We start from the raw sequence: 24,078 nt of genomic DNA, 5'->3' as shown, positions 1-24,078 counted from the left end.
CTCAGTTTGCGACCCCCGGATGGGCCCCTCTGGGCTCTTAGAAGGCTCTCCAATTTAAAGCAACCGCAGAACCAGGCTGGAGTGAGTCCCCGAGGAGCTCCCTTCCCCTCCCAATTAGGAGTCATCTCAATTAATAACATCATAACTCATGAAGGTCAAAACATTGGTCCCTGAGAAAATGGGGTCCCAGCTCCAGGATGGTGACTACACGGGAAATAACCCCGGTGTTAGGCAGAGCGGCCGTAGCTTTGGAGGGCAATTCCAGGTCGGCAAACTCGTGTCCAGCCAGCCTTTGTGCTAGTGCAGGCGGGGAGCCACGGAAGGGCTTTCTCCTGGAGGCAATGATTTGGGCATTAAGTACTTCTTGGGAGAAAGGAGGAATTTGTTGTTGGGCTTTGTAGCCGGTTGAGAATGCAATACTGCCCCCTGCTGTTTGCGACAAGAAATGCTCTCATACATTATTTAAAGATAACATACCCCCTGGCTATACTTAAGTATATTTTACAGGCCAAAGGCAAGAATTTAACTTTCACGTTTCAAAGACAGCTTTGCCTTACCTAATTATCACATGGCCGCTCCGAGTCCCACATGTGCCTCTTTTAGGACATGCATGACTTCTGTGTATCAGCAACGAGTAGGGCTTTAACATGCAGAACTAAGTGTGCATAGAGAAGGTGGTGGCACACAAATTTATGTAAGGGGGTAGCTAACTGTTCAATTATGACAACCTTTCATGAGACAGGCAGCCCCAGCTACAATAAATGAGCTCTCTGTTACCACCAGAGAATTGTTTGTACGGACTCAGGAGAGCCAGCACTAGCGGTCAAGTTAGAAACCCCATGAGGCATGAGCTCATAAGGAAGCTTACCTTTGTAGACGTTTAAAGTTATGGTTCTTACAGCAATTCTAACCATACTTTCGGGGTGATTGAAAAATTTGATGGCTTCTGTGTACAGGGCGAAGTCATTAGTGTGCTAAAACACAAGAAGTACCGAAAATGAGTTACAGACCCATAAGACAGGCTGGCCCCTACCCCAGCTTTCTGAATCCTATCAGAGACTTCAGTAAAAAGGTACCCACGTGAACCTTAAGCCAGTGGTTCATTCCCAATGGGGAATGTGGGGAGGGTTGGGAAGGTGAGACCGTGGAAGAAACAGAAGTGGGTCTAGGAAATGCCAGGCCTGGGTTCATAATCTTTCCTACCACTTCTTAGCTGTGTGATGTAATATTTCTAAGCCTCCGATTCTTCATCTATAAAATGAGGATAATAATTCCCACTTCATGGTTGCTGGGATTAAATGAGATTATTTCAGGTACAGTGATTACCCTGGCACCTGATACCTAACGAGCACTCGGTAGTAATGCTAGGTATTATTATTAGATGCCGCTTCTACTAATAAAAGGCAAATGCAAAGTCTGACTACATTCAGAACCTATCATATATATTTCCCTATTTGGAAACACTAAAAGTGTAAACATTATCATGGAAAAGGAGGGTCTCGGGAATCTTCTGCCATTAAAAAGGGGTCATCAGAACAGAGCAAAACAGTTCAGAACCAAAGAACTCCACTGATGGAGCCCTAAGGAAAAGGCACACAGGATCCGGGCTACAGCACGCTGCGCGCACTCTGCTGCCCTCTTCTGGCCAATTTTCCACATGGCTCCGGATCAGACTGGAGGGCACCCCCAGGCAGTGAGGGGCGGGGAAGAGGGAACCCATGACCTTCAGCGAGGTGACACCTGTCTAATGAAGGCAACGCCACTTTGAGCACTAGAAGCAGATGTGCACGTCACAGGTGGTAGCTACTGCACTGGTCCACAGAAAAGGAAACTAAGTCCACCTCAAAAATCAGCCTCCTACCACTCCTCTGGGGATCAGCAGGATACTCTTCCAGAAGCATCACTCGGGCCCCAGAATCCCTACATTCTGCCCTCCCCACCAGGTGCACAGAAGCCCAGCTGCACCCGAGCGGGGGAAGAATGGGGCTCCCTCTCTGGTCTGAACTTTGCAGGTGGGTTTTCTTCCGCCCGGGAGAGCCTCTGGGAGAACGCGAACCGCACCCCTCTGGTCTCTGGGCACATTTAGTGAGCACCAACTGTGGGCCAGGCACTGGGCCGCACAATGTCCATCTTCCAAAGTGCCCCACACTTTGTGACTGGCAGCTAGTACTTCTCCCCTTTGAGGCCAGCTCTTGCCACTACAAATCTAGACAAAGAAAGTCAAGGTGCAGGCTGCTGTTGCCACATCCCATGGAGACAGCTAGATGAATTTTGCCCAAACTCAGAGGAAATGTTTGGGACTATGGTCTGACTTCCAATACAGGCTGTGCAGCACGTGTGACCACTGATCAGAAGACACCTGCCATGCAGACAGCATGTGGCCTCCAAGACGGCCCAATGACCCTCTCCTCCTGAAGTCACAACTTGTGCGTCCTCTCACGCTAAGTCAGGGCCTGTGCGGCCTAAAGAATACAGTGGAAGTGATGGCATGTGGCTTCCGAGGCCGAGTCCTGCAAGGCATTACCGTTTGCCTTGGTCTCTTAGGATCGTTTGTTCCACGGGAAGCCAGCTGCCGTGCTGTGAGGACACTCACGCGGACCCTGGAGGAGCCTGTGTAACCAAGGCCTGCCACCAACGGCCAGCACCGAATGGTCAGCCATGTGAGCAAGCCACCTTGGAAGCAGATCCCCCAACCCTAACCCAGCCTTCAGATGACTGCAGCCTCGTGAGAGACTGAGCCAGAACTGCCCTGCCAGCGCTGCTCCCCAATGTCAGACACACTGTGAGAGAAATGTGACAGAATTCTGACCCGCAAGACAGGAAAGGAAGTCTGCTGGGAGGCTTCTGGGAAAGAAGTTTTTTGGAAAGTTAGAAGGGGGCACAAGAAGGGATGTGATCTCATCAGGCTTTTCGGCAGTGGCATGTAAGTATGTGATGTTTGGAGCTCCTGCGGCCATCCTGAGACCATGAGAGGTTGAGCCTCAAGACACATGCCAACTGTATGGTCAGCAGAGTACGAAGATGGAAAAGCTTGGGTCACTGATGAAGCGGTCGAGCTGCAGGATGAGCCAGCCCCAGGACAGCCACCATCTGTACCTTTTGGAACGTGAGATAAATTGACCTGATTGTTCAAGCTCCTCTTCATTGTGAGAACAACGGCTATTTATTTATTTAAATTGTTAGTGATTCTCTCAAGGAATACCAGGGATTTTAGCTTATAAGGCATGGCAATGGCTACAGTTTTAGGGAGCCAGGTACATACTAGGCGCTTTGAAGACATCAGCTCATTTAATTCAACCCCTGGGAAACCCTCCAAGGTAGAAACTATCATCCCCATTTCTCAGACGAGGAAACTGAGGCTCAGAGGACTGGGACTTCTCTAAGGTCACACAGCAGGGAAGTGGCAAAGCTGGGCCTGACTGGAGTTCCTGTTTTGCCAGCAGAGGAACACGACCCCAAGTTAATTTCTGGGCACTTCTCCCTACCAAGAGTATCATGCTCTCAGGTAGTGCAAATTGCATTTTACATTAAAAACGGAAAAGGTAGCTTGTTAAATAAAAAAAATTTAAAGCATGCCAAGGTCAAACAGTGTTGCTATGAAAATGAGGAAACAGTGAATGCATAAGTGCTTTGTAAACAGAGGTCACCCAGACCAAAGGGGCTGCTCTGATTGGCTAGCTTTCCACCCAAATGTGCCCCTCTGCAATTACTTACCTCATTGTAAAAGAAATGGACCGTGTGGTTGTTGAGTTTTAACGAAAGCGTTTTCAGGAACGATATATAATATGCCATAATCTCCTCATCAGAAAAGTCAAACTTATGGACAATGATAGAATTTACATAGTTATTAGAGAGCAAATAATCTAGAGGGAGAAAAAAAAAAAAACACACAAAAGAAAACAGGTTAGTTAATTCATGCTCGAGGAAAGGCAAGCAGAGAAAGTCCAGGAACAAGCAGATGACCATGAGAATCTATCAGTACTTGAACCAGTCAAGCTAGTAGGGAGCAGCTTAACCTTTAACCAGCAAAGAAATCAGCCACCATGTGTAGTCACTAGAAAGTTCAAGAGCAATGCCAGAGAAAAGCCGGGTCACCCTGCCTCCCACACCACAGAAAAGAACACTTGAGCATTTTCTTTCGTTGTTGGCAAAGTTCAACAAGAGAGCCGGGGGGTGGGGCAGACGAGCTGGTATTTGGGTATTTTCACAAACCACCCACGGATGAGGGTAAGCTGCACTGTATCTTATAAAAGCTGGCCCCATTTTGCCATCAAAAGTCACACTGTCACCCTCGAATGCCACAAAGGGCTCCACGTGGTTTTTTTCCTTCCTATAAGGCAACATGATTTCATAAAGGCCACTTGAGGCTGAACCTCCACTACCTGCCCAGCACCAGGCTGACTGCTTTACATTATCATTCACTGTCATGATGATGCTGCAGAGTGGGCCTTGTTTTCCTCGTTTTGCAGATGAGTAAAAACTAAGGCTAATTAACCTGCTCGAGGACACAGAGACAGTAAGTCAGAGATGGAATTCAAACTCAGGTCCGATGCCCTGTGTTAATACCACGCACTAATGGGGGCCAAGGATGAAAACTGGATGACGAGGCCCTGTGGGCACTGGAGCCACAGGAGAGCAGCCACCCCTGCTAAGCTGCCAGGGCCCAGCCCCTGCAGAAGTGCAGGCCCAGCGTGGTGAGAGCTTCCAACTGTGCAGAGGAAGCTGGAAAACACAGATCATAATGCTGTATTGAAATGTCAGCCACTAGATCAACTCGTTCTGAAAGCTGTGCTGGCCAGTGAAAATGGGTCTACAGACCCACTGCGACCCATGGGCCCACTGTCTGCAATCCTGGCCTTGGGCCCTGGCCAGACACGTTATCCTCTGAGTCCTTACCAGCTACCCTGCGAAGCCAGTGCTGCCTTGCCCACTGTCTGCCTTTCGGGCTGCCAGCCTGTGGGCTCTGTACCATCCCAGCTGCCTCCCCACAGACGGGGAAAGGCAGGACGTGATCCACACCTGTACCACGGGCAGACGCGGTGAGGCAGGGGGAGCAGGGTGGGGCAGAGCCTTGCTTCTCAAAGTCTGGTCGTGGGACCGGCAGCACAGGAGCTTGTCAGACGTGCGGAGGCTTGGGCCCCAGCCCTGACCTCCCACTCAGATCTCTGGGAGGGCCCAGCACTCTGTGTGTTAAGAAGCCCTGCAGGGCTTCCTGTCACGCTCATATCTCAGAGGCACTGGGTTCAAAGGTAAACTTGGACCCACACTGCCTCTGCCACTTCCTAGCTGGGTGACCTTGGGCGAGACACTTACCTGCCCCACTCCCCAGCTTCCCTGTCTGAAAACAGGAATAAGAAGACCTTCCTGGTGGGGCGCTGTGAGGACTAAAGGAGATAACGCGCAAAAAGCACTGAGGACAGCGAGGAGCACAGAGGGAGCACCCGATCCCGTGAGCTGCCGCCCCGCATCTTCTCACGAAAGCCTGGAGATTCCCAACCTCCACCGCCAGTCCTCCGGTCACCGTGACTGTCGTTCTTGGGGGGAACAGAAATAAACCAGTAAGTTTTATTGGGTGCCAAAGAGGTACCTAACTTAGGCCAGTCACAGTATACTGAAAAGGCTAGAATCGCCAAACACAACACGAAGAGCCATCCAGGAGCACGGGGCATGAGAGGGGCCGCAGCGTGGTCCTTAGAACACAGTCTCAGAGCAGGCTTTGCAGGTAGGACGTCATGTCTGTAGTTTTCAAAATCTCCTAACTATAACAATTCCTGAGGTCAATCTTGGGTCCCACATTAAGAGAGGAGGCAGTAGATCTGAAGTGGGGTCCTAAGAATTTTAATATGTTTAAAAATGAGGTTACACGCACTACACAAAACCTGTGGGATGCAGCAAAAGCAGTCCTAAGAAGGAAGTTCATAGCAATACAGCCCTTCCTCAAAAAACAAGAAAAATCTCAAAAAAAAAAAAAAAACAAAAAACAACGTAACCTACCACCTAAAAGAAAAAGAAGAAAAAACAAAACCTAAAGTCAGCAGAAGGAAGGAAATAATAAAGATCAGAGAGGAAATAAATAAAAGAGAGATAAAGAGAATAGAAAAAAAATCAATAAAACCAAGAGCTAGTTTTTTGAAAGGATAAACAGAATCAACAAACCTCTGGCTAGGCTCACCAAGAAGAAAAGAGAGAGAACCCAAATAAGCAAAATAAGAAATGAAAGAAGAGAAATAACAACCGATACTGCAGAAAAACAAAAAAACATAAGAGAATACTGTGAAGAGTTATATGCCAACAAAATGGACAACCTAGAAGAAATGGACAAGTTTCTAGAAACATACAGCCCACCAAAACTGAATCAAGAAGAAATAGATAATTTGAACAGACCGATCACTAGAAGTGAAATAAAATCTGTAATTAAACAAACAAACAAAAAAACAAAAAAAAACCTCCCTGCAAACAAAGGTCCAGGACCAGATGGCTTCACTGGGGAATTCTACCAAACATAAAAAGAACTTACAGTGATCCTTCTCAAAGTCTTCCAAAAGACTGTAGAGAAGGGAACATTCCCAAAGTCATTCTATGATGCCACCATGACCCTGATACCAAAATCAAACAAAGACACTAACAAAAAAGAAAATTACAGGCCAGTGTCTTTGATGAATATAGATGCAAAAATCCTCAACAAACCGAATCCAACAACATATAAAAAAGATCATACACCATGATCAAGTTGGATTCATCCCAGGGTCACAAGGATGGTTCAACACATGCAAATCAATCACTGTGATATACCACATCAACAAAAGAAAAGACAAAAGCCACGTAATCATCTCAATAGATGCGGAAAAAGCGTTTGATAAAATTCAACATCCATTCATGATAAAAACTCTCACCAAAGTGGGTATAGAGGCAACATATCTCAACATAATTAAAGCCATTTATGACAAACCCACAGCCAACATGATACTCAATGGTGAAAAGCTGAAAGTCTTCCCACTAAATTCTAGAACAAGACAAGGATGCCCACTCTCACCACTTATATTCAACATAGTATTGGAAGTCTTAGCCACAACAATCAGACAAGAAAAAGAAATAAAAGGCATCCAAATTGGAAAGGAAGAAGTAAAACTGTCATTATATGCAGACGACATGATACTCTCTACAGAAAACCGTGAAGACTCCACACAAAAACTATTAAAACTGATAAACGGACTCAGCAAGGTAGCAGGATACAAGATTAACATACAGAAATCTGTTGCATTTCTTTACACTAAAATATCAGAAGGAGAAAGTTAAAAAAAAAAAAAAAAGACAATCACTTTTAAAATCATGTCAAAAAAAAATAAAATACCTAGGAATAAACCTGACCAAGGAGATGAAAGACTTATATGCTGAGAACTATAAAACATTGAGAAAGGAAACTGAAGATGCTTTAAAGAAATGGAAAGATATCCCATGCTCTTGGACTGGAAGAATTAGTATTGTTGAAATGGCCATACTACCCAAAGCAATCTATAGATTTAATGTGATCCCTATCAAATTACCCACAACATCTTTCACAGAACTAAAACAAATAATCCTAAAATTTATATGGAACTACAAAAGACCCAGAATTGCCAAAGTAATCCTCAGGGAAAAGAACAAAGCTGGAGGCATAACCCTCCCAGACTTCAGACAATACTACAAAGCTACAGTAATCAAAACAGTGTGGTACTGGCACAAAAACAGACATATGGATCAATGGAACAGAATAGAGATCCCAGAAATAAACTCACACACGACTACAGTCAATTAATCTTCAACAAAGGAGGCAAGAAATACAATGGAGAAAAGACAGTCTCTTCAGCAAGTGGTGTTGAGAAAGCTGGACAGCCGCATGTAAATCAGTGAAGTTAGAAAATATACAAAAATATACAAAATAATATACAAAAATAAACTCAAAATGGCTTAAACACTTAAATATAAGACATGACACCATAAAACTCCTAGAAGAGATCATAGGCAAAACATTCTCTGACATAAATCTGACATAAATCGTACCAGTGTTTTCTTAGGTCAGTCTTTCAAAGCAATAGAAATAAAAGCAAAAATAAACAAATGGGACCTAACCAAACTCATAAGCTTTTGCACAGCAGAAGAAACCATAAACAAAATGAAAAGACAACCTATGGAATGGGAGAAAATATTTGCAAACAGTGTGACCAACAAGGGCTTAATTTCCAAAATATACAAACAGCTCACACAGCTCAATATCAAAAAAACAAACAACCGAATCAAAAATTGGGCAGAAGACCTAAATAGACATTTCTCCAAAGAAGACATACAGATGGCCAACAGCCACATGAAAAGATGCTCAACGTTGCTAATTAGAGAAATGCAAATCAAAACTACAATGAGGTATCACCTCACTCCAGTCAGAAGGGCAATCATCAAAAAGTCTACAAATAACAAATGCTGGAGAAGGTGTGGAGAAAAGGGAACCCTCCTACACTGTTGGTGGGAATGTATATTGGTGCAGCCACTATGGAGAACAGTATGGAGGTTCTTTAACAAACTAAAAATAGAACTAGCATATGACCCAGAAATTCCACTCCTGGGCAGCATATATCTGGAAAAGATGAAAACTCTAATTCAAAAAGACACATGCACCCCAATGTTCACAGCAGCACTATTTACAAAAGCCAAGACATGGAAGCAACCTAAGTGTCCATCAACAGATGAATGGGTAAAGATGATGTGATATGTATATATATATATATATACACATACACATACACACACACACACACACAAAAGCACACAATGGAATATTACTCAGCCATAAAAAAGAATGAAATACTGCCATTTGTAGCAACAAGGATGGACCTAGAGATTTTCATACTAAGTGAATTAAGTCACACAGAGAAAGACAAATATCCTATGATATCACTTATATGTGGAATCTAAAAAAATGATACAAATGAACTTATTTACAAAATAGAAACAGACTCACAGACATAGAAAACAAACTTATGGTTACCAAAGGGGAAAGAGGGGTGGGGGGAGGGATAAATTAGGAGCTTGAGATTAACAGATACACACTACTATATATAAAATAAACAACAAAGACCTACTGTATAGCACAGGGAACTATATTTAATATCTTGTAAAAAAAATGAGGTTACGTATATCATAAGTCTAAGTGTATAGCTTGATATATGTGAAAATGTACATATATATGAATCTTAAGTACTCGTACCTGTGTGTGTGTGTGTGTGTGTGTGTGTGTGTGTGTGTATATATACATATATACATATATATATATACATATATACACATATATATATATATATATATATACACGCACACATCTCACAAACCTTAGGTGTCCAGCTTGATGAATTTTTGCAAATAAATACACCACCCAGATCAGGCACAGTGCACTTCCAGCTCCCCGAAAGGTCCCTCACACCCCTGCCCCGTCAATCCTCTCTTCCCAAAGACAGCCCCTAGCCTAACTTCCAGCACCACTGACTCGCTTTGCCTGATCTTGAACTTCATATACCTGGACTCACACAGGACGCCCCCTCTGGCGTCTGGCCTCTTTCACTCATCACCACGTCCCAGTTATCCATGTTGCTGCATGTGTGCTAGCAGTGCACTCCTTTTTTTTCCTTTCTGCTATATAGTATTCTGTTCTCTGAACAGTCCACAATCTACCCACCCAGAATCCACACCTGTAACAACCAGCCAGGTGATGCTGATGCCTCGAGCACTTCTTTTCATTCTGTCTTGCCAGCTGTGGTTGGCTGGGGATGAATGGGCTTGCCGGAGAAGGAATGTTAGCCCCACTGTGACTGGTTAGTGGCTGCCGGGCCACCAGGGGCTCAGACGCCTATGCTGGCAGCTTGAGATGTGCAACCCCGGGCTTCTTGGCTGCACTCTTGAGGTGGAAGAGCCACACGCTCCCATCCTTCCCCAGCAGGGACTTTTCCAGGGCCTCCACGACATGCCTCTGTGGTCGGTGAGGCCACCATGGGGGTGGCGGAGGTGCCTCTATTAATCGACTGGGATTTTTCTACTACCCCCTCACTGTGTGGCCAGCTTTCTGTGGTATCCTTTTATAATAAACCCAGGAGTCTACAAGTAATCTCAGGCTCTCAGGCCTTCTGTCACTTAGGTCACCAAACCCAACAGGCAACAGGTGCACTCGTGAAATGGCTGCTTGTAATAATGAAAATACGGAAACCACCTAAACGCCCATGGTCATGTTAAGCAAGTTATGGCCCAGCAAGATGCAGCTCTTAAACCAAACAAGGTAGGGATGCATGAACGGACACTATGAAAAATCTAAGATACGCTAGTAAGTTGGGAAAAATAAAACAAACAGCAAAATGGTATGTGTCCACTGAACTCTTAGGGTGAGATTCTATAGAACTTTTGCTTCCTACAGTTTTTTAATGTTTGATTTTTGTTGTTGTTGTTGTTTCATAATGAGGACATTTTCTCTCTATAATTAGAAAATAAAAATAAAAGCAAATCTCACCCATCCTTCTCACCCCCATACATCCAAGTTCTGTAAAATGGGAGTAATTTCTGCTGCTTTGGCAGAGCTTATGAAAGCACTCTGATGAATTCCCTGTAAGGCCAGCAGCATCTGCCTGGGTTTTCTTATAGCACAGCGCCCTTTTTAGTCCTAGTACAAGAAAGGCCACGTGATCCAGAAAGCCCAGAATTTTCAACCCCCTCTTCAATCCAGTAGCCCTGGGGTTAGCTGGGTTATCAGAGACATAAATCATACCAGTGTTTTCTTAGGTCAGTTTGGGGGAATGCTGGATTTCATGATAAAACCAACTCTAACTGGACACTTCCACCTGCCAGACCCCATACTACACTCTGCACACCCACTGTCACACTCAATCCTCAAACCACTCTAATCACCAGGTACTAGCATTATCTCTACTTCACAGATGCAGAAACTGCAGCTTGGAGAGTTCACTCCCTGGAATACACATGGGGTGTATGTGGCAGAACCAGGCCTCGGACCTGCTTGGGTCTGCGTCCCTGGCCCGTACCACCGAGCTGGGTCTTCCCCTCTCGGAGTTTTCAGAAACCACACGCAATTGATATCCAGGGTAACAAAAGCTGTTGGGAAACCACTCAGGGAGAGTGAGTCAACTCACATTTGGCAACTCACAGACATGGGGCAGTGTAAGGAGAGTCTCCTGGGACAGCAGCACCATCTAATGGCCATCAGTCAGCAGCTCTTTCCTATCCCTCCCTCCTCCCTCCTCAGGAGGAATGCCACCATCTCTACCTCTCTCCACCCATCAGAAATTTTTTAAACCTGTCGTGGGCACCTAGAGCCTGCCTGTGGCATAGACATTCTATCTCTTGTCTTCTCTTCCCTGCTTCCTGCAGGCAGGGCCTGGGGCTTGGTGCAGTCACCTTGAAATAATAAAGCTCGTGATCAAGCCCGGAGGATTAGGAGCTAAACCAGGGTTTCTAACCCTTGGCACTGTTGACATTTTGGGCTAACTAATCCTTTATTGTGGGGGGCTGTCCTGTGTGTTGTGGGATGTTTAACAGCATCCCTGGTCTCTACCCACTAGATGCCAGTAGCGCCCGCCCCCCAGGAACGTCTCCAGACACTGACAATGTCCACTGGGAGCACAGTCACCCCTAGTTGAGGACCACTGAGCTAGCTCACCTGGGCTGAAACCCCTTCTCAACTCCTACCTTGCTAGAGCTGTCACCTGGGGCCAGTGACTCAAACTCTCTAGGTGTTAAATGAGGGCACTGACAGCACCTGCCTCGCAGGTTGGTTGTTTCAGACGAAGAGCCCGGGGCTCATCGAGGGCCGGGAAGAGGCTCTGAGTCACACCCTCGTCAGTCGGGCAGTGGGACTGAAGCAGGCAGGTCAGGGGCCAAAGCCACGCCCTTGCATGCTCCTTGGCCACGTTCCTCCTCACCTTGCTGCTTCCATGGCTTATTCTGTAGGCCTATTATTCAGCGACCCAAGCTCTTTAATAACAGGTTATAAAGAAGAAATGCAAACACTCCCAGAACGACAGCAGAGGGGAGCCCTCTCTTAGCTCTTCACAGCACCCTACCACGCAGGGGAAAAAAATGACATTAGGGAGTGAACTGTGTGCCCCCAAAATTCATATGCTGAAACCCTAACCCTCACCATGACTGTATTTGGAGATGCAGCCTTTCAGGAGGTAATTAAGGTTAAATGAGGTCATAGGGTGGGGCCCTGATCTGAGAAGACTGGTGTCCTTCTAAGAAAAGGAAGAGACACCGGAACTCTCCCTCTCTCCACGTGCACAGAGGAAAGAACACGTGAGGACACAAAGAGAATGTGGCCATTTACAAACCAGGAAGAGAGGCCTCACCCGAAACCCTGATGGCACCATGATCTTGGACTTCCAGCCTGCAGAACTGTGAGAAAATAAATTTCTGTCGTCTAAGCTGCCCAGCCTGGGGTATTTTGCTATGGCAGCCCAAGCACACCGAGACACACAGTAAGCACAGACATTCAAACAGCAACATGAACGCCACGGCAAACGACATGCAGCTGACACTCAGAGGTGCGGAGGCAAGTGTCAGGACTGTCCTTACAAAGTGAGGTCTCGTGACTGATATTCTCAAAGAGGATGTTCAAGGTCTGCAACAGCTGAACGCACACGTAGCGGCCTGACTTCTGCCGCAGGATGTTCAAGAAGAAGACGAACATGTTCTTCTCCAGGAAGAAGCTGGGGAGAGAATGGGAAAGCGTCAGTGGTCTGCTTCTACACGTGGAAATGCATGTCGTCCTCTGGTTGCACGCCCAGCACACGCGTGTGCACCCCAACAAAGGCATCCGCAGAGCAGCCAGATCACACCACCCGTGTGGCCTCGGCTTCTGCGATACCCAGCTCCCACGATGCTGTCCTCCACCAAGAAAAATGCGACCTTTCAGACTCTCTTCCCGGAATGTGAGAACAGTGATGATTCTGGGAAGCAGTGAACTCCGAGATTTCTGACAGAGGGGGAAGGATCTTTCCCAACTAAACGATTACACAGTGACCTACCTACACTTATAAACCCAACAAGCAGCATTTTCCATCCAGTATTTTATAAGCCTAGTTTTCCTCACTAAGCCTCTTTCCTTTGCTTTCTTAGCTTTGAGTGCTCACCAACAACCTGGGAAGCAGAGTAATTCCCTACAAAGGGGTAAGATGATGCTGAATATTAAAAGAGTTTGGGTTTCTCAATTAACAAGTCTGTCGTTTCCACATCTAGGGTATGAGAACTGGAAGGAAAGAGAAGGTGCTGATGTGGTCATGGGACCCCAGCTGGTCCCCAAGTCTGCTTTGCCTTTCTTGTCCGGGACGGGACATTTGTCTACATGCAGCCTGGGGGCACTGACTTTGGGGGCACACATTGGCTCTTTTAGTCTTGAAATGCAGACCCCCTAATGCCCGTCTTTAAAGGGAGAAAATGACGTTTCTAGTTTGGTGTTCTCTGTATTCACGCTAAGACCAGGTAATCTCTCATCTGGGATACTCAGAACAATTCCCGGCAGTCCCGTGGGTCTGCTGGTTGACTCAGTGTTTGGTCTCCCTCTTCCCTCTGCTGTCAAGTGGCAGGAACATGGGCCTGGCACTTGCTCAGTGTTGCAGATCTTCTGTTTGAATCCATGAAAGGGTAAATGAATAAATAAATATGACCTTAAAGAGACCTCTAAATTATTTTCCAACTCTGATTCTGGGAGCCCGTGTGCCTACAAATGCCATCCACGTTGATCCCCAGAATATTTCATTCATTGGACCTATCGTGTCTTCCTTTGCGGCAGGTTGTACAAAGCACTGACTCCCAAGTATCACCCAACAAGCTCAGTGCACCCCAAGACCGACTTGGGAACTCGTTAAAATACTTGTACCTACACCTTGCCCAGGGGTAGATTCCGTAGGTCTAGTGTGAAATCCAGGAGCCTGGATTTTTAAAACTCCCTAGGGTAGTAAGGGGCTCCTTGGAAAAGTGGCTAATTCTAGGGCTGGGGCAGATAAAATGCAAGATGAGCCTGGAGCACCTCAGAGTACCAGAAAGTAAGGAAGTGCTCCAAAAACCAAAAGGATGGGGCTGAGTCAAAGGGACACAGGAAGCGGCCTGAAAGAGCTCCTAGTGCCTGAAGCTGGAACAATGCCAGCAAAACAATAAATAACGTAGTATTGGATTATAATCCAGAGGATAAAATAAATATCCATGAGTCCCTATTGATATACATGTGCCTTGCAGATATTGTGTTTTTCTTACAAATTGAAGGTTTGTGGTGACCTTGTGTTGAGCAAGTCTACTGGCGCCATTTTCCCAACAGCATTATTTTTTAACTGAGTTATGTACATGGTTTCTCAGACACAATGCTATTGGACACTTAACAGACTACAGTACAGTGTAAACATAGCTTTTACATACATTGGGACACCAAAAAAATTCGTGTAACTCACTTTATTGCAATATTCGCCTTATGGTGGTGGCCTGGGACCAAACCTGAAAGATCTTCAAGGGATGCATATAAATAAATGATTGAATAGACAAATAAATGAGGAGAAGAGGCAAATCTTCCACGAAGAAGAATTTCAAACAGTGTATGCAGATACTCTCCCCTTTAAGAAGGTGGAGCTTAATTCCCACGACCCCAACGTCCAGGTAGGCTGGACTTAGCGACTCACTTTCGAGACTACTGTAGGGGAGGGGGAAAGAGTAACTTTAAAGTAAAAAAGCCTGGCAGACACCACCTGAGCCAAGTGATCAGGTTAACCTCTCCAGGAATCATGTGGATATCAGGAATGTTGACATTTTGGGATGGGAAGGACACTTCCCCTCTGTGACACTCTTCCCCAAAATTCCCAGGCTAATCGGGAGAGAAACCCAGATTGGGGGACATTCTACAGAACAGCTGGTCAGTACTTCTCAAAACTATCAAGGTCATAAAAAACAAGAGAAGACTAAAAACCTGTCACAGACCACAGGACACTGGGGAGACGTGACAACTACAATGACTGTGGGTGCCTGGATTGGGATCCTGGCGCAGAAAGAGGATGCTAATGGAAGAACTGGTAAATTCCAAATCAAGTCTGGCGTTGACGTAATGGTGATGTTTTAACAAATGCACTCTAGTCATATAAGATATTAACAGGGAAACGGCGTGAGGGGTAAATGGGAACTTTCTGTACAATCTAAATCTAAAATTATCCCCAAACTTAAAAATGGATTAAAAACAAGTTCTCTTGGGGCCTCTGTGGGGCAGTGATTTAAGAATAACTGGGCCTCTAAGAGCTCGGTGGTTTTTCTAAGATGACAGACGGACTCGTCCATTCTAGTAAAGGTGACGCGGTTTCTAATCTTTAACCCAAGGGTCTTTTCTCATTTCCATAAACAGATACCGAGCAACCAACAAATAGTAAATTCCCCATGGGTCCTGAAAGGCAACTAGTCCCGCTTATGAGCAACACCTATTTATTACTCGTGTCTTCCCTTGGGGAACCCAGCCAGTGTCACAGGTCTGCATTTTAAACAATTTGCATTTTCCACAAGTAGCTCCGTATTAGCAAACCTCACTGACGAAAATATAGAGCTATCCAGAAAATCAGAACATCTAATAAGAAGCCAGGTTGGAAATGGAACACCTGTATTTGTTTTCAATGGGTTTTTTAAGTGGCCTCAACACTTATAATTGAGATTATTTTATATAAAAATAAAATCTGTGTTTGGTGGTTGTCATAACCCCAATCCTTCTGCACTCAGACGCTGGGACAGGTCTGTTGAGGAAAGTAGTTCATGGGTTACGGCCTTTGCTTTTTAACTGTCCAATAGGGACACTTTTTTTTTTAATAAATTTATTTAGTTATTTATATTTTATTTTTGGCTGCATTGGGTCTTCATTGCTGCGTGCGGGCTTTCTCTAGTTGCGGGAGCGGGGGCTACTCTTTGTTGTGGTGCGTGGGCTACTCAGTGAGGTGGCTTCTCTTGTTGCGGAGCATGGGCTCTAGGTGCGCAGGCTTCAGTAGCTGTGGCACACGGGCTCAGTAGTTGCGGTGCGCGGGCTCCAGAGCGCAGGCTCAGCAGTTGTGGCGCACGGGCTTAGTTGCTCCGTGGCATGTGGCATCTTCCCGGACCAGGGCTCGAACCCGTGTCCCCTGCATTGGCAGGCGGATTCTTAACCACTGCGCCACCAGGGAAGTCCCAATAGGGACACCTTTTAAAATGATCATTTGCTAACATTTCTTGAGTGCCTAACTCTGTATCAGGCACTGGGCAGGGAACTTGCTCTCTCTCACTTAAAGATGAGCAAACTGAGGCGGGCCTAAGACTCTTCACCTAGGAAGTATGAGAGTGAGGAGAAACCCCTCCATGGGCTCTAGGTGTGAGCCGCTGCTTCTCCACTTACCAGCTGTTTGACCTTGAGCATAAAAAGGGGTGGGGATGAGGATAGGGATGGGGATGGGGATGGAGATGGGGAAGGGGATGAAGATGCGGATGGGGAAGGGGATGGGGAAGGGGATGGGGATAAAGATGGGGATGGTCCTCTACCCTCGGGTAGTTGGGAGACTTAGAAGGATTATCTCATCAAGAGCTCAGCACTGTGGCCACCCGTCAGTAAACACAATCAATGTTAGCCCTTAGTGTCTCCACCCGGGGAAGGGTCTTTTCAGTTCACTTAGAATCTAACTACCCAAGACATTTTCTCCTTCCTTTGGGGGAGATAATCAGACATTACTTGGAAAATTATCCATGATATTTTCAGATTTTTCTAGGGACACTCTTTTCCATAACTTTCCCATTTTCAGCAGGCATTTTTACAGTGTTTCAAGGACATTTTAGAGAGACAGAGAGAGAGGGAGAGAGAGATATCTGTGCAGAACCAAATTGGCATCAAATCCTGACATCATCAGGAATGACTCATGGTACACATTTAGAAAAATATTCAAAGGAAGAAGAAGAATCAAAAAACAAAAAACAGGAAACCCTTACTCAAATACAGAGCTGTCATTCTGATCCCCCCAGATCAGAATCTCGGTGATGGATCGGATGGTCTCCACCAGCAAGTTCCTGTTCTGTTCTGTGACGGTGGTGTTTTTGGTCAAAACGTGGTACAGATACCTGAGAGAAAGGAAAAAAAAAGAGAACCAAAGGTTACCAGTTGAAATGTAAGCCAAGCTCAGTGACCATTAGCAACATTTTAGGGACAATTTGGCTGTGCTTTTTACAGACACAGTTGTTAGCACAATTCCCATTCAGAGGAGACATAACTCACCACCTGAGAAAAATGGCAGACAATGCTTCAAAGTGTTAAATAACCAGGGACACACCAACCCAAACTGAGGCAAGACTGTCAAGCTTTTGAAGACAGCCATCCTCAAACTCCAGTGTGTGCAAGAGAATGACGTGGAGAGCTGAACAAAGCGGGGCCACAGAGCCCACCAGAGACTCAGATTTAGCGGCACTGAAGGAAGACCAGGCATCGGCCTTTTTCACTCTCCTGCGTGATTCTGACGCTGACGGAGCAAGTGGAGACACACGGCTCAGTGCCAAAAGCCTAAGACCCGCTGCCTGGCTGACGCAGAGATCAGACGTGGAGTCACACAGCAGGGAGGGTGGTCCCAGAGCCAGTGGCTGGGCACAAATCAGGTGCCGTCATGATCACCCTTGGAATGCCCTTAATCCCCCCTGAAGCACAGAACTGATGGCTCAGGTGAAGTAGGTGGCTTGCAGTTCAAGGGCACAGCTCTTATTCGCTGTGTACAGAGTAAAGTGAAGTGGGCTTGAGAGGCGATGGCCATGTATTCAGTACTTCCCCCACCTGAATGTGCAGGGCCAGGCGGGCCCGGCCTAGTCCTCGAGGCCCTCTGCCGCTGGTGAGGGCAAAGCCAAAGCATCGCAGAGGCCACCCCCGAGCAGTGCGGGGACTAGCAGCCTGGCGATGCCCCGGGGGCGCCACCTGGCGCGGTTTTAAGAGAGTGTCTCCAGGGCCGGCAGACTGAGGCAACTTCAGCTGTCATGGCTTGGGAAGGAAAAGGGGACAGCAAGAGGGAGCGACTCAGGAAGAGTCACTTCCCGACTTCTTTTCTGGCCACCTTCAGTTTGGGGGTGGGGGACTGGCGAGAGAAAGGCAGGGAAAGACTGGATAGGTCATACCATTGAAGATCTCTAAAAATGGGTAGGATGTAAAGAGGTAGAATCTTGCAAATGGAACCACAGGAGCCATCTGCTGCTTTAGGGGGCTTTAGTTATTAGTGCTTGTGCTGTTTGCCTAAAGACATACTATAATCAGTTTTTAAATCATTTAGTTAATCTAATTAATTAAAACTACATGCAATAACTAGCATAGCTCTCCCAAAACAGAACTCTCCAGCACCTGTGCCCAAATCCACCGGCAGGGCCGTGTGTGTGGGGGTGAGGCCAGTGGTCCCCTGTGATTAGGTGATTCCACAGCACTGACCCACCCTGGGATGAATCCAGGGGACCCACTCGTGAATCTATGTCTCCATCTTGCCTCGAGTGCCTCTTCCCCAAAAGGCTCAAAGAGCAGAGTTTTTCAAATTGTGGTTCATGGGCCTCCTGCATCAGAATCACCTGCTTAAGTTGCAGATCCTGGCTTCCGAGCCCAGACTCCCGGAATATGAGCCCTGGGTGCAGGGCCCCAAATCTGCCTTTTGAAGGAGCTCCCACTCACGCCATGGCCGTCAGTGACACCGCCCGTGCAGTGCACAGTGCGCCCCCCACCTGCTGTGACAGGCGTTGTTGGCAACGTGGGGAGAGGCGGATGCTCCCCGCTCTGGTGTTTCCTTCTGCGTAGGGGACAACATGCATTAGCACCTCACTGGCACACTCCTGGCCCAGGAGGCAGCAGCCTGGGTAAGTGGGTCTGCTCTGAAGACCCCCCCCATAGGGACAGGAGAGGTTAAAATCTTGACGATCAGCCCTGACTTCTATTCACTGTGCTTTCTGCCTGGAATACCCCTGCTGCCCTGACCAACCAGCAAACTCTTACTCATATGTCAAAACCCAGCTCAGGCATCTCTTGGTGAAGCCTTCTCTCTGGCACCTCTGTACCCATATGCATTTGCTGCGGCACAGACCACCCTGATTGGCAATGATCTGTCTCCTTTACTAGACCTGAGCTCCTCAAGGTCAGGAACATCATCTTATTGATCTTGGTGACCCCAAAAGACTCCAGAATATCTGGAACACAGTAGGTGCTCAGTAAATGCTGAATGGGGGAAGGGTGGGGGACCATCTCCATGAATATAAGGTAGATCAGAGCATACAAGACCAAACATAGTCAAGGAGCCAAATGCCAAATACAGCAAGTAGTGGAACAGAGCGGTAGTGAAGAGTTAAAATATTTGGAGTCCAACAGACAGACCTGGGCTTGATTCCTGGCCCTGTCACTTCCTATGAGTGGCCTTGGACAAGGCACTTACTCTCTCTGGGCCTCAGCTTCTACAACCGTCAAGGCCTCCTTGCTGGATTGTTCCAGAGATTTGATGTGATAGCACATAGAAAGAGCTGAGCATGGTGCCTGGCACACAGTAAGCGCTCAACAGATGCAGGGCTAGCTGCTACTACTATTATTATAAGGTGGTCGTTATGAGGGGGGCTGTTATTAAAATCATTATTAAATTATACAAAGAATATTCCAAGAACGTAGGAAGGAGAGATCAGGCTGGATCCAAATAGTCATGAAAAGAGGACTTCACTGCAGGAGTTACGGGAAGGTCCAGAGAAACCAGAGCAGGAAGTGGAACGTTTGGTATTAGCTGGGTGATGTCAAGCAAATTACTTAATCTCTGTACCTCAGTTATCTCACCTGTAAAATGGGAGCGGCAATAGCACCTAAATACTTTAGTACCTACCCATCATGGTGTCGTTAGGAACAAACAAGTAAAAAGGTAGGTAACTAACCTGGCAGTTCCCATGGATGATACAAGTGCCAGCTATTACTGTTGTTATCATTGCCTTCACTAAATAACCCCTCAAAAAAATTCTAGTAACTATGAGGAGGCCCTTACAGACAAACCCAGGGGAAGGGCAGGGTGTTAAGTCTTGAAAAGACGATTCTAGGCACCCCCACGTGCGGTGCATGGCCTACATGCCTGGCCCTGTGTGCGGTCCTTCCTGTGACCCTCATACTCGCAGTAACCTGGGGCCGTGCACATCACTAGCACGGCACAGGCCAGGACAGGAACTGAGGGACGCTCGGCAGCTCATCTGCAGCCAAAGGGCAGAGGCTGGCTCAGAGGGCTCCAGCCAATCCCCCTCCTCGGCAGGGCTTGCTGCGCTCTGCCTTTCTCAGTGGCGCCATCTGCTGGCACGTGGTGATGCCGCGCCGGGGTTTCACCGCATGACCACGCATGAAGTTGGGTACCTTTTCACGTGTTCAGAACCATTTAAATATCTACTTTTGTGAGGTGCCTGTGCAAGTTTTTTGCCCATTTTTCCTAGGTAGCGAACCTTTTTTCTTATGCATTCTGAATACAAATCCTTTACTGGATATACCTATGGCAAACATTTTCTCTGAATGTGGCTTGCCTTTTCACTCTCTTTACAGTGGTCTTTTGATGAGCAAAAGTTTCTAATTTTAATGCGGTCCAGTTTATCAATCTTTCCCTTGGATAGTGTTTTTTGTATCAACCTTAAGACATCCTTACCTACCCCAAGGTCATGAAGAAATGCTGTTTTCTTCTTTTCAAAAGTTACTATTTTACCTTTCACATTTTGACTTAGAGTACATTTGAAACTCATTTTTGTGTATGGTGTAAGATACTGGCCAAAATTCATTTTTTCCATATGGCTATCTAGTTGATTCAGCATCATTTACTGAAAAGGTCCTCATTTCTCCAAAGCACACCGATGTCACCATTGCCATTAATCAGGTGACCACGCATGGGACTCTTTCTGGATGCTCTAGTTCCACTGATCTATTTGTTTACCTTTGTGCCAACACCATGCTGTCTGATCACTGCAGCTTTATAATAAATCTTGCAATGTGATAATGTAAGTCTTCCAACTTCTTTCCTTCTGGTTTTTTTTTTTATTATTATATTGGCTATTCTTGGCCCTTTGAATTTCCATATAAATTTAAAAATCACCTTCTCAATTTCCACAAAAATACCTGCTAAGATTTCCTTTAAGACTGCCCTAAATCTATAGCTAAATATGGATAGAACTGACATCTTTTGGAGAGTGTAACACGATGACATTTACATTTCCTTCAAGGTTTGCTGGATAGGGGACTTGCACATCTTTTGTGAGATTTATTCCTAGGTATTTGATGGGTTTTTTGATGCTGTTGTAAATGGGAGTGTTTTAAACTACTCGTTTTCTAAATGTTTGTTGTTGGTAGATGGAAACACCCGCTAGATCTCAAGCTCTGAATTCCCACCGCACTGGCCCATCTTTTCGCCCTCATGATGCCCTAGCACCCTGTTTTTGGTATTCTTTTTGGAAGAGACCCTCGATATATGTTTGCTTAAATGTAGTGGGGGAAAAAAAGAAAGAAAGCTGAATGGATTAGAGATTAATATTTTAATGCTGCGTCTAACTCCAGGGCTTTGGAAGATCAAGTAATTCAACTACCTCAGAGATACTAATATAGTTTAATAACTTTTTGGTTTTAAACGTAACACTCATTTTAGAAAGGTTGGAAATCTCAACAACAACAAAAAAGAGAAATGGCAATTGTCAATCATGCCACTGCCCAGAGATGACCACTGCTGGAGTTGCAATCTATTTCCTCGGGTCTTTTTCTTTGCTATGGATATTATTGGAGTTGAGCTCATGCTGTATGTCCATTACCATGCCCACCTTTTTTCCCACCTCTGGCTAAAATAAAAGCATTTTTGTTATTGGCAACTGTTCTCAAGCATCAGTAGTGACTACGCAGTACACCACTGAAAGGACGGCACAGCAGTTCCTGGGCATTAGATTCCTAATTGTTCAGATGATCAACAAGGTTACAACAGCCATCTCTATGTGCAAGGCTGTGTTCCCTATCTAGATAAGATTCCAAGGACAGTGACAGATTTTTCTCTTACAATGATAATAACTGTTACAACGATAACATTTTCTCTCAAACTCCATGTGTGTACATTTTTACCATCATCATCATAAAAACAGTTGCAGCCTCCTGGGCTTTCCTGGTGGTGCAGTGGTTGGGTGCCCATCTGCCAATGCAGGGGACACAGGTTCGAGCCCTGGTCTGGGAAGATCCCATATGCCGCGGAGCAACTAAGCCTGTGCGCCACAACTACTAAGCCTGCGCTCTAGAGCCTGCAAGCCTAGAGCCCATGCTCCACAACAAAGAGAGGTCACTGCAATGAGAAGCCCGCGCACCACAGCGAAGAGTGGCCCCCGCTTGTTGCAACTAGAGAAAGTCTGCGTGTAGCAATGAAAACCCAATGCAGCCAAAAATAAATAAATTAATTAATTTTAAAAAATAAATAAAAAAAAATAAAAACAGTTTCAGTCTCCTATTGCCAGGCCCTGTTCTGAATGCTTCAGATGTGTTCACTCATTAAACCCTTACAACAATCCTGCAGGGCTGATGATCTGGGGAGCTGAGGCTCTGGGAGGCTAGGACCTGCCCAGAGTTCCAACAGAAGGACAGGGCACCCAGGCAGTAATCCCTTGCTTGTAACCATTATAGTATAGAAGATGCAAACAATGAATTAAACACTTTTATTAGCCAAGCATTTCCATGAAGTTATGAATGCCTAGCACACAAGACAACCAAATAAACAAACTGAAAAGGCATGACAACACTATTCAGATCTCAAGATAAGTGCTTATCACTGACCCTTTTTCCACTTCATTGGAAAAGAGCCGGCATTATCATATCTCCAGAGAAAGTTCTGCAGAATGCAGAACCCCAATTTCAGGCTCTTGCACATGAGCAAACTTTACTTTGAGAGACAAGCTTAGGAGCTTGAAACGCCTGGAGACAGAAAAACTGCAGCCTGTTATCAACGTGCAACCAACACATTAGAGGCTCATCACCAAGGACTATGGGCTGTAAACAAATCCCTCCTCCACAGACTCTGCCTTCTCAAGACACTCACTGATTTCACAAGTTAAACCATTACAGTTAATAATAATTATGTCCACTTCAGAAACAGACATACTAAATTCAAATTCATACAAGTTTTATGACTTGTGTCATGCCTCTTAGGATGCTCCCATTGGAAGATACTGAAACATGCGCAAGCTAGAGTGTGAGGAAGGATAGGGCCTAGGGGGGCTGGAAACCCACTCCCCCGAAGCACACCCCCCAGATAACAAGGTCTGGGGTGAGGGGACACGGAGCCTGTGTCTGTGTGGCCTCCTCAGCACAGCACCAGGGCAGACAGCTCCCAGAGGGTCCTACTCTGTGTCCTGAAAACCCCCATTTGGTCAGGATCCAGCCCTCTGGCCAGTAGGACAAGGAGAAGCTCCAGGCAGGGTGGAATCGGACTAGAAGACTAGCAGAAGGTGTTAAAGGCGGTGCTTCTCCTGATGAATCACCCCTGAAAGATGTCAAACTGGGCCAGCGGGTGAGGCCGGGACTGAGACGCTGAGATGCCGGGGAGCCGGCAATCACGGCGAGAACGTAGCAGGGCTTTCAGCCCTAGAAAAAGTCACAGCTCTGGCACAGGCGCTGTGCCCAAACTGGCAAGAGCAAACTGCTGTTAAGAAAAGTCAGGCCAGAACTCGCCTCTTTCGTTCATCCTATGACAAATTCTTGTTGATCTTTTACTGCGTGCTAGGCCCTGTACCGGCATCTGACAACTTCCACGTGAACGAGCCACTCAGGCCTCTGTCCTCACAAAGCTTACGTTCAAATCTGGGAGTAGCAAACAAACATATATTCAAGTAAGACCATTTCTGATAGCGAAAGGTCATGCCTGAGGAGCCCTGGCCAGCTTCCTGGGGATCTAACTCACAGGTGGGATAAAGCTTGACGAGCCCAGAGCAGCTAGCAGCTGGTCTAACTCTTTGGTGATGAGAAGACCTTATGATAACATGCTGAGTGAGACGGTGGGAGCAAGAACAGGAGAAGCTACAGATGACGGT

At 46.1% G+C, this 24,078-nt stretch overlaps 1 protein-coding gene across 8 annotated transcripts in view; it reads right to left on the bottom strand.

Moving 5' to 3' along the window:
* CLEC16A (C-type lectin domain containing 16A) overlaps positions 1-24,078 on the bottom strand; it is a 240,330-nt gene that overhangs the window by 211,103 nt on the left and 5,149 nt on the right. For all 8 annotated transcript variants that reach the window (XM_082429632.1, XM_082429633.1, XM_082429630.1 and 5 more), the window contains exons 2-5: positions 16,999-17,127; positions 12,604-12,737; positions 3,715-3,863; positions 869-974 (exon numbers count right to left, since the gene is read on the bottom strand). In XM_082429632.1, coding sequence (XP_082285758.1) covers positions 869-974; positions 3,715-3,863; positions 12,604-12,737; positions 16,999-17,127 — 518 coding nt within the window. The remainder of the gene's footprint in view (positions 1-868; positions 975-3,714; positions 3,864-12,603; positions 12,738-16,998; positions 17,128-24,078) is intronic.

This window comes from Balaenoptera physalus (genome assembly GCF_965194825.1).
Source record: "Balaenoptera physalus genome assembly, chromosome: 16".
Taxonomy (NCBI): Eukaryota; Metazoa; Chordata; class Mammalia; order Artiodactyla; family Balaenopteridae; genus Balaenoptera; species Balaenoptera physalus.
Note: the sequence above shows the minus strand (reverse complement) of the source record. Positions and strands in the feature narration are given on the sequence as shown.